This window comes from Anser anser (assembly GCF_964211835.1).
Source record: "Anser anser genome assembly, chromosome: 5".
NCBI classification, from domain to species: Eukaryota; Metazoa; Chordata; class Aves; order Anseriformes; family Anatidae; genus Anser; species Anser anser.
The window spans coordinates 59,503,782-59,518,227 of NC_139725.1; the positions used below are offsets into that span (position 1 = coordinate 59,503,782).

Genomic DNA, 14,446 nt, shown 5'->3' on the forward strand with positions numbered 1-14,446 from the left:
ACCTGCAGGACGCTGCTGAGCTTCATTTTCATCTTCTCCAGCTGGACCTGGGTGTCCCCCCAGTTCTGCTGTAACTGGCTGAGCTCCTCCTGTATAACAGCGCTGGTCTCAGGATCAGAGTCAATGCGCAACTTCTCCCCAACATCAATGACTGAGGAGTACATGCCTTGCCACCTCTGAAGAATCACTGCCTTACTCTTTAAAAGGAAGAAAAAAAAGTTTACAAGCCGTTCTTAGCAAGCTTTAGAAACACTTCTGGCATTTCACCTGAGAATATGTGAAGACTCAAAGACTCGCAAAAAATTACAAGGCACTACTTTGTTCACATTTATAGAAGAGTAAATACAGATCTTCTCCTATCTGCTTTTCTAATTTCAGAAAAATCAGAATCTGATCTACAAAACTCTACAACAGTTTTTTACAGACTGAATCTATACAGTGAAACTACAGCAGTTAATAAAAGATGAAATTTTAGTCATATGAGTTATTAAGAATAAAAAAATATTTTAAATTCTATTAGCATTATATTAGCACCTCTAGCATCAATAACTAAAACAATTTTTTGAGAAACAACAGCCTTGTTAGTCATGACATACTCCAAGTAAGGCATCAATTTTAATTTACCTACAACACAAATTAATCTATAACAGGAGCAGATACGAGCATTGTTTCTTTCTGTAAAGCAACAGCGGGAGGGAAAGGCAATTTGGAGTAGGAAGGAGAAGACATTCTGGCTTTTCTCACTAAGGAAATGCATGGGTATTAACTTGTAAAATATACTGAAAATAATCTTTACACAGAAGGAAAAAATAAAGAAATAAATAGTGCTAGTGCCAAATGGAATACTGGTAATGTGTTAATTCATCAACATTAGGTGTGTGGAAACGCGATAAACCTTGGACAGTACAAATAGAGGAGTTTAATAATACATTTTGAAAGGTTTTAGGTTGCCTTAAGCAACCACCAAATTCACTACTAGTTTTTATTTTCTTATAAGAGAACGAGGTGCATAATTAAACGGTAAACCAAGACACCAAAAACAAAGGGAAATATATTTTCCACTGTACATAAAATGCGTAACAAGCTGCTCTGAAGAACTGCTTCCTGGATCTGTGCATCCTGGAGTGGTGGTTCCAAGGACAGGCCCGCTTGCAAGTGCTCTGTGTTCTGCTCCTGGCACCTCCTGTCCATCCATGCAGGTGTGGGACCCCTTTGGCCTGTCTTGCCACATATGCACCTGCTTCCTTCAGGAAAGCTGCAAGGCCTGCATTCAGGACCCACGTCAGCAAGATGCATGCACACCTAGAGGATACCTGCTGACCATGTCTAATCTTCCAGATACCCTGGATTTCCATGTTCATATCAATATTTTTAAAGCATACCAATTACAATATTTATCATGAAGTTTGTTGGTATAATGAGCCTTTCACAATGTCACTGTTTTCTCATCCATGCTTAGCTTTAAGAAAAAAGACAGCAATTGGTTTTCCCTCCAAAAAGAAGTGATTTTAAAGCTTTTTCCCTTACAGACAGAAGTTAATTATATCTGAGAAAAAAAACCACAGATTTTAGATTTATCAGAAAGAGAGACAGTACCTTGAAATCCTGAATTAGGTTTCTGAGGTGGTAAAGGCTATAGCAGTCCTGGCTCTTCACAGCTAGGAGGAAGCTGTTTGTATCAGCAAGGAATCTGCTGAGACTCTGCAGGGAACTCCTGAAGATCTGCCACTGGCTCACAAGTCCATCGATATCTTTCTTCCTCTGCTGAACCAACCGGATAACATTCTGCCACTGCTCTTTCAGCAGTGTGAGCTTGGAAATGAACTCTGTCCTGAAGACAACAGGTGATAAGTGTTAAACTACTTTGACCTTAAAATACTTTGGCTGTGTTTTCCAGTAACTGTGATGGATTTACATTTGCAATATTGTAAAATTCCAATTATAATACCCAACTAAGCAAAAGGTGCTATGCATCCATAAGCTCAGCTCTGCTCTATGCGTTCCATCTTTTAAGCAAAGCAAAAATTTTACATGACGCAAAAATTGACAATGCAAGTCATTCTTGCTATTGTGGTATAGCAACATACGCAGTACAGAAATCACAGAAACAATATGTGCTAAACACTTATCCAAAGAACAAGAAGTGTGACAAGATCTCTCGTTACATTGCAAAAATTGATTTGTGCTTTTAACAGGCTGTAATGGGAAGTTCAACCATCACTGTATCCTACAGTAGTAGGACATAACTGCAAAGTGAAAGGGCTCTGTGTTGTTACTGAACCCATTTGAGCACTTTTTTTGCTTCTCCTACAACATGTTTAGATGATCCATCAGATCTGGATGGAATGGTTAAGACAGCCCCCCAACTATCCCTTCTGCTTCTCTGCAGGAGGCCATGGCTCCCAGATTAGCTCTTATACAAACAGATGTGTTTGTGGGTTTAGCTTCAACAAAAAATCTAGCAGCTTTGCTTAGTTTAGCCCTACCTTCCCTGGCATCTTTAAGCCAAGCTATGGACTTTACACTGAAGTGGCTGAGGTGAGGACAGTTTTGTCCTGCCAACTCTGTGGAAGCAGCAAGCTCTAGCAGAGAGGAGTAATGTCTTCACAGCAGAAATGCCTGAGGCAGTTGTAGCTCTGCTCACAAACATTATATGCCTCTTCTTACTCTACATTGATTAAGAGAAAAGTATAAGATCATAATAATAAAAAACAGGTTTAGCTCTCATGTTTTGGATTGTATTGCCAATGACTTAATGCACTGTCATTTGAGCTAGCGGCAATGTAAATAGAGTCTCACACCTCTGCACTTCAAAAAGTGGAGAGGTCTGGGAAGAGAAAAAAGGACCTTTATATGCAGCACCCTCATTATTCTCCTGCAAGATGGTGGATTCTCAACCATGCTGTTTTACCAAATGCAGGAAAGCAGCATACAAGGAAGCCTTGTGGCCAGGACCAATTATTTTCTTTTGGCAGAACATCCAGTTACTATCCAAAAAGGAGTTTGAGCACCTGTGTTTCTTTCTCTTTGCACCTCCTCACACTTTTGCAAAATGTGCCAGGGGGTAATTTAAAGAGCAAATCTGGTCAGGAATTTGGGTTTGCATTCTCTAGAGAGCAAATGTTCAATACCGACTCCAAGGAAGACAGCCTATTTACTGAATTAGTAAGATCTTAGGGAGAAAAACATGTGGAATACCTTTTTTCTGCTTCTCCAGATTCCAAGAAGAGTAGAACTTTTGCTATGATAGAATTAAATGTCTGCTGATTTATGGAAATCTCAGTTTGCAGCATCTGAAAATACCATGAGAACAACAGTTTTAACTATTCATTGAATAACCTTTGCTTTGAAAGCTGGTTCTGCTCCTCTAGAGTGACAAAACCTATAATTTTAAATGCTGTAAACTCAATTATTTTCAAGTGCTATCATCCAATGCATCCTAAAAGATTTCACACTTTTTGGATACCAGGAGGAATTTGCACCTGTGTGGTAACCGAAACCAACAGAAGCTACATGTTACAGTTAGTTTGAAGCCTTAAGTTTATTGGACTTGTTCATGAGAAATGCAGTCTAGACAGAAATCCACCGGAAAGGTATAAAAAAGCTACTATAAAGCTGTATTTACTCTTTACCACACTTGTTTTATAACTAATTGTATTTCAATGGGTGAATTGATTTGGAGAAGTATAAGTAAGAGAGAGCACATAACTTCCTATGGATCCTAGTGAATGTCATTAACATGCAGAGCCTTAACATCCAGTGGAATTAGCAGCAGTACTTTAGGTGTTGTGAAGCTCTGGTCCACTGCAGTAGCAAAACGCTCACCCTAAGAATTCGTGATGTTAAGCATTTACATGATTTTTTTTTACCTCTATTTTGGCTGCTTTTCCCTCTTCCTTGCACTAGAACGAAGCCTGCAGGACACTTTACTTAGAATTACATCCACATGCTATTGCTAGTATGCAATGTACCCACCCCCTCTGAATGGGTAGCCATACACGTGTGAAGCACTCTCTCTCAATAACAATAGCAAGTGCTTGGAAAAATGCCAGTGAAACAGCTTTTCTGCACAAATCTACCAGCTGGTCAAAAAGTAAATATTCTGTGAAAATGTTTTCTTTTAAATGTAGTCCTTCCAGAAACTGGTGAGGTTCCTGCCAGACCGCCAGTAAACTGCCTAAGCAAGTTGCCATTGACAACAGGTGTCTGCACTGTGGGACAGGCACACAGGCAACTAACCTAAGGATCAGAGAAGTGTTGGACTTCCACAATGCAACAGTTGAGGATACAATCCTGAAGGCTTGATCCATACAGAAAGTGATCCTTTCATTTTGGAAAATGATTTTCAAATTTCAGAGTCTTTCTCTGAATAAGTACAAGTTCACATTTCAAAAGAATGAAATGCTCCGTAAAACTCTGCCCAGATCTGATTTCAAAGGGAATAGTATCTTCTAAGGATTTCCCATCACCATTTAAGCTATTTCTCACCCCATTTAAGATATTTCAATTTTTAGAGCTAGCTTTACCGCTTTACCTCATATACTCTCTGTTGCTCCTGCAGTTCTTCAAACCGTCCTGGAATATTTGTCTTCAAGGCCTCTTTCATTTTTTCTAGGAATTTTATCCAGTTTTCACACTTCTGAAAGAATTTCTTTTCATCATTTTGAGTTCCCTCATGCACACTGTAAAACAAAAGAAACCATCAGAAACTATTTTGCTGGTGGTTGTTTTTGTTCATATGTTTGCATATAGTCTAATGTGGTAGTTAGTAATACAATAGTTAAACAGTAGGGTTTTGCTTGGCATTTTGCTACCTTCTTCACCTATGGCATTTCAAATGACTTGGAATAGAACTATCCACTAAATACTCTGGAGAAAACTGGAATGGCAGAAATCCAACTTGGAAAGTCCCTGAAAAAGCTGTGAACAGCTTGAAATACTTCCCATGCTTTAATTTGATTTTCATTTTTTCCTTACAGAAAAGGAAAAGTTTAGTAGTGATTTTTTGTTTACAATTCAGACCTGCAGAGTTCCAGAGCAGTTGCTGTTTTCTGACTCCACTGCCGAGTCAAGCTCTGCATTTTCTTTAGGGTGAAGTCACTGAGGGGCAGCTTAATGCTTGCTTCATTCAAACTCTCTATGCTTGGAGAAAGGGCAGCAAGCTCCAGTGTATGATTCTGGAAGTAAAAAGGTAAATTAAATGCAACCAAAATGCTAACCCAAAGAAACAACATTTCTATGTTAACAAAGGAAACAGAAAAGTTACAGTTCCCTTACAGGGGGCCCCCTTTTCCAACAGTACTGAACAGATACTCAAGAGCTGGTACTTGCAGATTCACTTTGTACCCTACATTTAGGGTGACTAGGTAGCGACAGAACAAAGCTGAGGAAAAGTATCTCCCATCAACCCCAAATCCATGTGATTTTCCTCCCCCTCATGCAGCCTGTTTGGCCTGCAATGCACATCTAGAGATTTTTACGTACTTAAATTCTATGGATAACTAACTCCTGAGTACTTAGGAAACTGAACATACCATGACCAGTTCTGAGTTGTCTGTTTCTGCCTCTAGATGGAGGCTATCAAAGGCATCTGTGCAGTTCTTGACATGACCCTCCAGAGTTTCAAGACATTTCTTAAAATCCTCCAGTTGTAAAAGATTGAACTAGGACAAATATTGCATATTTACATTAATTATGAGTCAGTTTAATCTACATATTTACTATAGAAAAAGGAGCAATAAATAATAACCTCAGGAAAACAAACAAATGTTAAATCCAAATTCCAATGCATTTGTAACTCACTTAATGAACTTTTTCACTGTTTGTACTGGACAAGGGCAACATTTAAGCCAAAGCAGATATCAAGAAGCAGAATCTCTAAATCCTGAGAGATTCATAGATATGTGAATGCAAGAAATGTGGGCGTTTGGGATACCTTTTTTGTAGATTTGGGTTGTTTTTAGATACATTGTGTTCATTCTTATCAAAGCAAACTGAAGCCCTTGGGTTTGTTCCAAAGCATACATGAGAAAGTTTATAACATACTTCAAAGTTCATAATAAAAAAAGGAATCATGTGAGGATATCATACTGCTTGGCTGTAATAGGTCCACTTACAAGGGCTTGTTACAGCAACTGCCTGAAGTTAGGCAGGTAGGAAGGGTGAAACTTGTGTTCACCTGTCCTTTTGGCTTCATGTATTATTTTCTTTACAAGGTTGACCGTACCATCAAATTTTATTTTATTGAAATTTCATTTCAATTCAAGAACTACAGGGCTCTAGTGAAGACATTATCTCACATTGACAGCTAATTCACTGTTCATAACAATACCTCAAATTCATCTAACTTCCTCTGCAACATCTTTTCCAAATAGGATGCTCTCTGGAGCGGTTGCAGCTTCTCCAGCAGAACGGTTTGTGCAGCTGTCCCAGCTTGCTGTTTTATCTGATCAGCCAACTCTGAAACCTGGGAACGGCATCCCACAATGTTTTGAAGGCCATGCTGTAAATTCTGATGAGAGAAGGAGAAATAAAAAAAAAAAGTCAGCAAATGAATCAGATCTTCATTCATGTGCCACTTTCATTTAGCATCTTTTGTTGCTGTAACTAAGCTCTTTTTGTTGATCTCCTCTGCGAGCCAAATTCAGCTATGGTAAAAGCTTCAGTCTTTTACTCAGAGGATAAAGGGAATTGGGTCCATTGACTCTAGTGCTGGGAAAGGCACAGTTCGAAGTTCAACAGAACACCAGTGACTTCAGGCAGTGGGCTTTATTACTGCTACAGAAGAGATTAGATTAGGGAGAGAAATTAGAATATCCCTTTCTACAGACTTGATTTACACTAGCAGCTGAAGAAACTGGCCCATGCTGTAGATGAGAAATGGTATTATGATAAGAACATATCAGTACCTGAGATTCCTCAGTGACTAAGGACTATGTTTTTATTTGTACTACAGAAGTGACGCTATGACATTAAATTCTAAAGGCAGTACAAGGGAAAAAAAAGAAAAACAAACCATTTTATACTTGTTCAATGTGCTTCATTATTTCTTCTGACTTGGACAAAGAGTGGCAAGATGTCATCTTGAAATCTACTAATTTTTACAACTGTCATTTACTTTTAGTCATGACTCACCCTAGATTTTGTCACTGTATATTGTCTTTTCTGTGAGTAACAAACAAAGGTTTCTGGTTGATAGCAAAGAGCAGACAGCTTCCCTAAAGACCAAACTGGCTCTTAGTTCCTGACCCTTGCCTTTGGAATCGATCACTCTGTAAACTACTGCTTTAGCAATTAAGCAAATCGTAGAATCATAGAATAATTTAGGTTGGAAAAGATGCTTAAGATCATCAAGTCCAACCACCACCCAACACTACCAAGTCCACCACTAAACTATGTCTCGAAAAACTACAACTACACATCTCTTAAATACTTCTAGGAATGGCGACTTCACCACTTCCCTGGCAGCCTGGTCCAATGCCTAACCACCCTCTCCATGAAGAAATTATTCCTGACATCTAATTTAAACCTCCCCTGGTGCAACTTGAGGATGTTTTCTCATGTCTACCACTTCTCGCATAAGAAAATCCATTTTGATTTCTTACATTGTATATTGAACTTTATCTGTATTCATTGTGGTGACAAGTTCAATAAAACCATCTTTCCTGATTTATACTATAGGAAAACGTTAGAGATTTTAAAACATATTTATTTAAATAAGATTTAAAATGCACATGTACTTTCAAATACATGTAAGGTACACCACATCACTGTTCCCCATCCTTCCAACCCACCACTTTCAAAAATATAATAAATTGTGTGTCCTATCCATGCATGTCCTACCATAGTAGGACAGGATCTACAGTGCTAATGGCATAGTAGTGGTGATGCCATGCTTAGTAGCTGCAAAACTCTTTCAAAAAAGTCCAGAAATTGTGATGCCTCTTTACTGACATGTTTACAAATTTGTGTCACAGCCATTCATGGATCAGAAGAAAGTTGAAAGAAGTTCTGGTCTAAGTTTTGCTGCTGTTAGTTGTTTCTGACACAGAAAGAACTATACACGTTCTATTTCCCATAATGTATATTTTTTTTAATTGGCCACATGCAAAATGGGATACTTTGGATTTCTTCCAATATGTGGCTAGAGGTTCATAAAGCACGATGAATCATTGCTCTGTCCTGAAATAAGGATTATTGTATTTCTTTATTGCAGTCTGAAGAAACCAAAAATGTCAGAATCTAACGACAGCTTTGCTACCTAAAAGAGACAAATGTACCCTCTAGTCTCAGCATGAGTTCTCATTTACCTAAAGTCAGAACTGTCTGGAAGGATCTAATGAGCTCAGAAATCTGTGCACTTATCTGACCAGGTCAAAAAAAGGACCAAAATCAAATAAAAACAATTTAAAGAAGTCTGTAGAAGACCTCAGGATGGTCCTATGCGCTGGAAAACTGGTCTTTTTTGTCAGATATTGTTCTAATGGATGTCATCTCTCCTCACAAGCAGCGCCCCATAGATTTAAATAATTTTTGGTTTAATGATACTTTCTAACATAGGAATGATTCTTTGTAAAGCAGAAAGGGACAAAGATGGTAATATTATTGCTCCCCTTTGCTCTCTTCTCATCCTATGCTAATGCTGTAGTTTGGTTTGGCCTCAGAATCTGGTCAAAGTATTTAAAGGAAACACAAAGGTGTCTGTTAATGGAAAAAAAGTCAGATTTTAGGTTTTCCATTGACTGGACTTTGGGGGGGGACAGGGTGGGCAGGGGAAAAAGAAGGTGTTCTTTTGATTTGTTGGCTTTGTTGTGGTTGTTTGTTTGCTTCTGTAAATACATGCTGGCTTGTATAAGGCAGCAGAAACATTCATGCACCTTTATATCCTGTATCCTTTGCTTCAGGGTTTCTACCAGATTATCCTCAGGCATGTGAGCATCCAAGAGCTGAGTGCACTGCTCTTCGTGCTGTTGTAACTTGGCTGCAGCCTCAGTACATAAAATATCAAAGGGCTCCCAGAGCTGCAGGGTCACTTGCGCTGTCCGCAGTTGATCTGTGATGTCTTCATTTACTGAGCTCCACCTGCCAACATATCAAATTGTAATAAGAGTATTTTCCTTGTAGATTCCCTTCATGGATCAGAACGTGATTTGGTGTATGGTTCCTGGGGGAGTTTCCTTGCATTCACAGTCATGTTACTGAAAGCCAGCTGACAGCATCATTTTGTGCTCTGTGATCCATCACAAAACAAGCAGTAGCATCAGCTACTCTTCACACAGGTACTCTTAGACAGCAGAGTATTGCTAACAGAGATACAGAGATTTAAAAACCTGACATACATTCAATTCCTACTGAGCAACTCTTTTTTAAATACTAATAACTGGGGGTCTTTTTTGCAAGTGTACCTGGTGTTTGCCTCTGTGCACTTCTGGTCAATAATGTCTGCAAAGGACGGGGAGCAGTTCTTCTTCAGGTTACTGGCAGCTACCTGGAACTTGGCCCAACTTTCTTCACTGTTCTCCAATTCATCTTGAAGAGACTGCAAAATGGCTTATTGTTATTAGTTATGGAGATGAATGACCTAAGCATAGCTTCCCCTTTAGATTGGAAGGGATAGGGTAGCAATAATGATACACATTTGCAGCACAGACTAAAATGTCTGTGAAAAACTTAACACCTTAAAAAAAAAAACTTAACACACTTAACACAAAAAATAAATAAATAAATAGATTTCCACCGACTTCAGTGGCACTACAATAAAGAGTAATTTCCTTGAGAGAAAAACGTGTGGTTCTTTTTCAGTGAATTTTGTTTGTTTGTTTAAAGACACAGAAGGAAGCACAGAACTAAGACAACTTTAACAGAGTTACCTGCAGAGTTTTAACCTGTTTTTTCAAAGCTTCCAATGACAGCACAGAAGGTTTGCACTGGTCTATGCAGTACAAATATCTTGTCATCATCAGGCTGACTTCTGCATAAATTTCATCATACACTCTCCATTGTTCCAGTATTGACTGCATAGAGGTCTTTAGCTGTGCAACCTGCAAACAAACCATTTTTGTTACTGTCTCACATATAAATCACCTTTAAACTGACTTAAATCTCAGCTCAATGCTCCATTTGTGACAATCCACAAGAATTTCACAACTTGAAGTATTCTTCTACTTGGTAATGAATTGTGCAGGCTTCAAACCAAGCAGTAAACAGTATTTAGAGAGAAGTAAAAGAATTTGCTGGAAATAAAAATTTTACCTGATTTCAAGGTAGCACTTTTCTGCCAGCCACAATTACCCCCCACTCCCCCCCCCCAAAAAAAGTAAGGAAGTACTGAAACAATCTACTACTTATTCTTTCCTGCCAAGATCAACCTAAAGTAGGAGGAAGTTGAGAGCCTTAATATTCTTAGGAAGCAGACAGTTTGATCCACAAATCAACTTTTATTTACTCAAAATTTGAACAGAAATTGTTTTATATGGAAAGAGATGCTACTAAAATACTCCACAGAGCTATCACCCCGTGTATGCCATTGTGCTCTAAAAATATAGGCCCAACAGAACTACAATCTAGGAACTATAGCATTTTCATACACAATAAAATGAGGGATAACCTCTTTGTTTCTTTCATCATTACAATCATTTAATCCGCATTGGGGCAAGCAAGTTTTCCATTTGCCACATACTGCTAGACATTACAAATACAAAACCACAGTTCTTCAGAGTGACTTGTCATTTTTACCTTTCTGTGTCAGGTAAGCACACAACACATGCCCTGGGTTAGACAAAACATTCATCTAGTTCAGTATTTGCTTTCAGTCATGCTAGTACCAGATGCTTTGAGGAAAACATGCAAACCAGGAAAGGAAAGAAGCATGTTTCCATGGGACCTGGCAATATCAGATGCCAGACTTCAGTTCTAACTATGCATCCACTCAGTGGAAGATGAGGACTGTTCTAAACCATAGTGCGTGTTAAATAGACTGCATTAATCATCGTATCCTACTATCACAGTTCCAGGCACGCAGGAGTAGATGGATTAATCAACCTTATTCTCATTTGAATCATGGAGGTGGGAGGAAACTCTAATTGCTTTTTGTAGCCTGCAGCTAATTACTGCCCACACAAAGAAGATGGAAAGACATCATGCTCGTGAAATGTCTCTGGGCCACAGACTCACAGTCTCAAGATCAGCCTACAGACAGTACAAGCAAGGTATCACACCTCCTTAGACCTGTATTTGAAGTCACAGCCTGGCTCCTGCTGAGGCCAGTCAACCATGGGAAGAAAGCTGCACTCTGCGTTTCATCACACATGCAGACAACTAGTTTGTAAGAACAATCTGCAATTTCTAATTTCAATACTTAAGTCACAAAAATACTAACATTGTGACTGTAACTAGAAAAAAAAAATTGGCTGCTTAATCCTGACAAAATCAAACCCCGAGCTCTGCAACAGAATGAAAAACTTTCCTTTTTCATCATATGCACACACGAAAATCTCTCAGTTTTCTAGCTGTGGAACAGCCACATCATCTCTGTTTAAACATAAAACAAGGAGTAACCTCATCCTGGACTGACACCTCATGTGGAAGCGTTCAAGCAAAAGGGCTCATGTTTCACAAAGTTCTGAGGAGCAAAAGGAAAGTGTTCATAATAAAAAGTGTAAGGGAATCTTAACTACAAACACAATCACTGGATCACATATAATCCTCTCCAATATATGGCTATTTATTATCACAAATTTAAATCCATAACTGTAGTCATTATTATGTCTTCTGTGTCTGCCAATTATATCTAGATAGAAAAGATCAGTTCCAAATATAAAGCTAATATAACTATATATGCAGACTGCCAGGGAGCCAGTTTGCATGGAAAACCAATCTGCCTTGACTCTCCTTGAAGCCTCTGGGGACTATGTAGGGTTTGAAATATGGAAAGCCATCCAGGTTTATAGAGGAAAAGTAGCTGGGAGGTAGAAAAGCTCCAGTGAGAATGGCAGAGGTGTAGGCAGCTTCCACTGGCATACTGCAGAGGAAGAAGGCCAGAGTATTTTTTCGAAAAGCAGATTGAGTCAGAAAGCTTAAGATGTCCATTTTTAACTTAACAGAAAAATACCAATGCAGTTTCTTTATTTTCTTAAACTGCAGGTGCAGGTCTGTCCTTTCTCCCCCTGTATTCAAACTGCTTTGAAAGCAGACTATTTTTCTCTCTCCTTCTTGGAAACATTAACTTTTGCATGGCAGAGACTTAAAAGGAAGTTCTTAGGCAGGTTAAGTTCAAGAATACTTAGCAATTTTTTTGCACCAGCTCCTGCCATTTCATGAAGATTAATAATACTGGGGGAAAGAATACATATGTGAGGAAATCTGAATGCAATCAAACCCTTTACCTGGCTGACAACGTTGTCCCTCATTTCACACAGCTCAGCTATCCTGAAAGGCGCAGCTTCTGGGGTTTGTTCTGCACTTCCATTTAAGGCTACAGTCTGTTTGAGCTCATCGAGCATTTTGGATTTAGTTGCAAGCTGATTTTCTAGGTCCTGAATGAAAAAAGAGAGAGAGAGGAAAAAAAAGGAAGATAAGATCTTTTAATGAGACTATAGAAAAACCCTTCTACGTGGGGAGTTTAGATAAACATGTCTTCTTTAAAACCAGCCCTGTGTAATTCTTCAGCCATACAACACCAACCACCACCATTTTAGCACTGATTCAGAATGACTTCTTTACAGGAATATAAAAGGACAGTGGCTGCTTTAGGCAGTCTACTACAGCTAGAGCTAGAACCAGTCCATTTAGTGTCAGCAGAAGCACAGGACATCGTGCCTGGGAAGGAAATCAGCAAGAGCTAATTTGTCAGCCACTATGCAGCCTCTCTGTACCTCTACAGACACAGAAAGTTTTTACATTAATGTAGATGAACTTTGCCTCAGGTTGGTTAGCATTTGGGTCTTCCTCTGCTCCAGGAGACACAGGCAGACGTTGCAACTGACTTTGCAATAGGAGCAAAGTACCCAACATCCTAACAACTTCTAGAAAGTTATCCTCTGCTTGCCTGCTTAGTCAGAGACTCTCTCTCATGGGAGAGAAGCCACGAAAATCAATGCTTGGGAGAATAACTTCCTCAACACAGTCAGCAAGATTCTTAGTCTTGACATGCTGGGTAAAGCTCATCAATGACTTTTTCACAACATGAATAAATACTCATACACACTACAGGCTATAGCATTTCCCTGTAATACAACACATTAAGTTATGACCTTTTCCCCCCACCTACTGTCCCCAAAACATAATCAAATTTTGATCTCATTTTTATTGAGCAAAAAATTGTAATTAAACATTTTAGCCACCTGCATCTTAGCACTGTATCTTGCTGTGAGTAGGGTGGTATTTTAGTCAAAGATACCCTGTGCCTTTCTTCCATTTTGACCCCTTAGTGCATTTCAGAGTGCTTCAGAGAGACGAGTAACTCAGTGTATAACAGAACACTCCAGGGAATAATAGCAGCCTACTATGAGAGAGAGACATGTAACCATGGAAATGAAAGAACAAATATTCAGCATAAAAAAACAGAAATGGAATACTGTACTGAATGAAAATAGCAGACTGCCAGAGTAATAGGATCCAGTTATTAGCTGGCTGCACCTGTTCTAATTTTGAGGGAGCTGGTGCCTAAAAAAATTCAACAAAACCGAAGTACACCTAGATTCTTGAGGCTGGTGCACAGAGATTACATTCTAGGGCTGGAGCACAGACAGTTACTACTTTACCAAATGAGACTGTGCAGTTCCCACAACAAAACCACCACAGAGCTCTTCAAACTAATGGAACAATAGTTTTATCCATAGCTGTGCTGAATTGAGAGAACTATTTCTTTTGGAGGCATCTCAGAATATGTTCTATAATATTGCTGCACGTTCCAAACACCATGAAACAACAGTAGATGCGTCTTCAAATGGAGGAAAAAAACATAAAATGGCAATTCACATCATTGGTGGGTCTAGCTCTTTATTGCCAAAACTTACCATGCTTTGAAGTTACACCATAATACTCTTCTAGGAAACAGCAACTTCCTTTACATTTTTTTCTGTTAAAATCTGTGCAGTCCTTTAGGCTGGATTCAGCAAAGTGTTACATATGTTTTGTACAATAATATCCCACATACAATGCTTTACCTTGCAATCATCTAATGTGTTCTGCGCAGAGATCAGACTTTCTGGGGTTTGTAAAGATCTCAGTCGGTCACTCTGAGCTTCCAGCCAGTTGCGTAGAGTCTGTGCTTTGTTCTCATTTTCAGTAATATCTTCCAAAAGGTGTTCCAGGTCTTGTATCTGAAAGTTACAGAAATATTTAACTTACTTAAATCTAGAGGTGGGAAGAAACAGGGTTCCCCCTTCCATGACTTAATTTGAGATTACGGTATTTTGTCTAAATAATACTTTGAAGGTAAACATAA

The 14,446-nt window shown here is 38.9% G+C and overlaps 1 protein-coding gene across 6 annotated transcripts in view; it reads right to left on the reverse strand.

The window, feature by feature from the left end:
• The window catches only part of SYNE2 (spectrin repeat containing nuclear envelope protein 2), a 187,609-nt gene that overhangs the window by 39,048 nt on the left and 134,115 nt on the right, over window positions 1-14,446 (reverse strand). For 5 of the 6 annotated variants that reach the window (XM_083839115.1, XM_083839114.1, XM_083839112.1 and 2 more), the window contains 12 exons: window positions 14,166-14,321; window positions 12,384-12,533; window positions 9,870-10,040; window positions 9,405-9,538; window positions 8,877-9,081; window positions 6,332-6,511; window positions 5,535-5,663; window positions 5,023-5,177; window positions 4,535-4,682; window positions 3,199-3,293; window positions 1,597-1,831; window positions 3-197 (listed from right to left, as the gene is read on the reverse strand). In XM_083839115.1, coding sequence (XP_083695241.1) covers window positions 3-197; window positions 1,597-1,831; window positions 3,199-3,293; window positions 4,535-4,682; window positions 5,023-5,177; window positions 5,535-5,663; window positions 6,332-6,511; window positions 8,877-9,081; window positions 9,405-9,538; window positions 9,870-10,040; window positions 12,384-12,533; window positions 14,166-14,321 — 1,953 coding nt within the window. Of the gene's footprint in view, window positions 1-2; window positions 198-1,596; window positions 1,832-2,486; window positions 2,669-3,198; window positions 3,294-4,534; window positions 4,683-5,022; window positions 5,178-5,534; window positions 5,664-6,331; window positions 6,512-8,876; window positions 9,082-9,404; window positions 9,539-9,869; window positions 10,041-12,383; window positions 12,534-14,165; window positions 14,322-14,446 lie in introns of those variants that run through there. The other variant, XR_014585355.1, reaches the window with a different exon arrangement.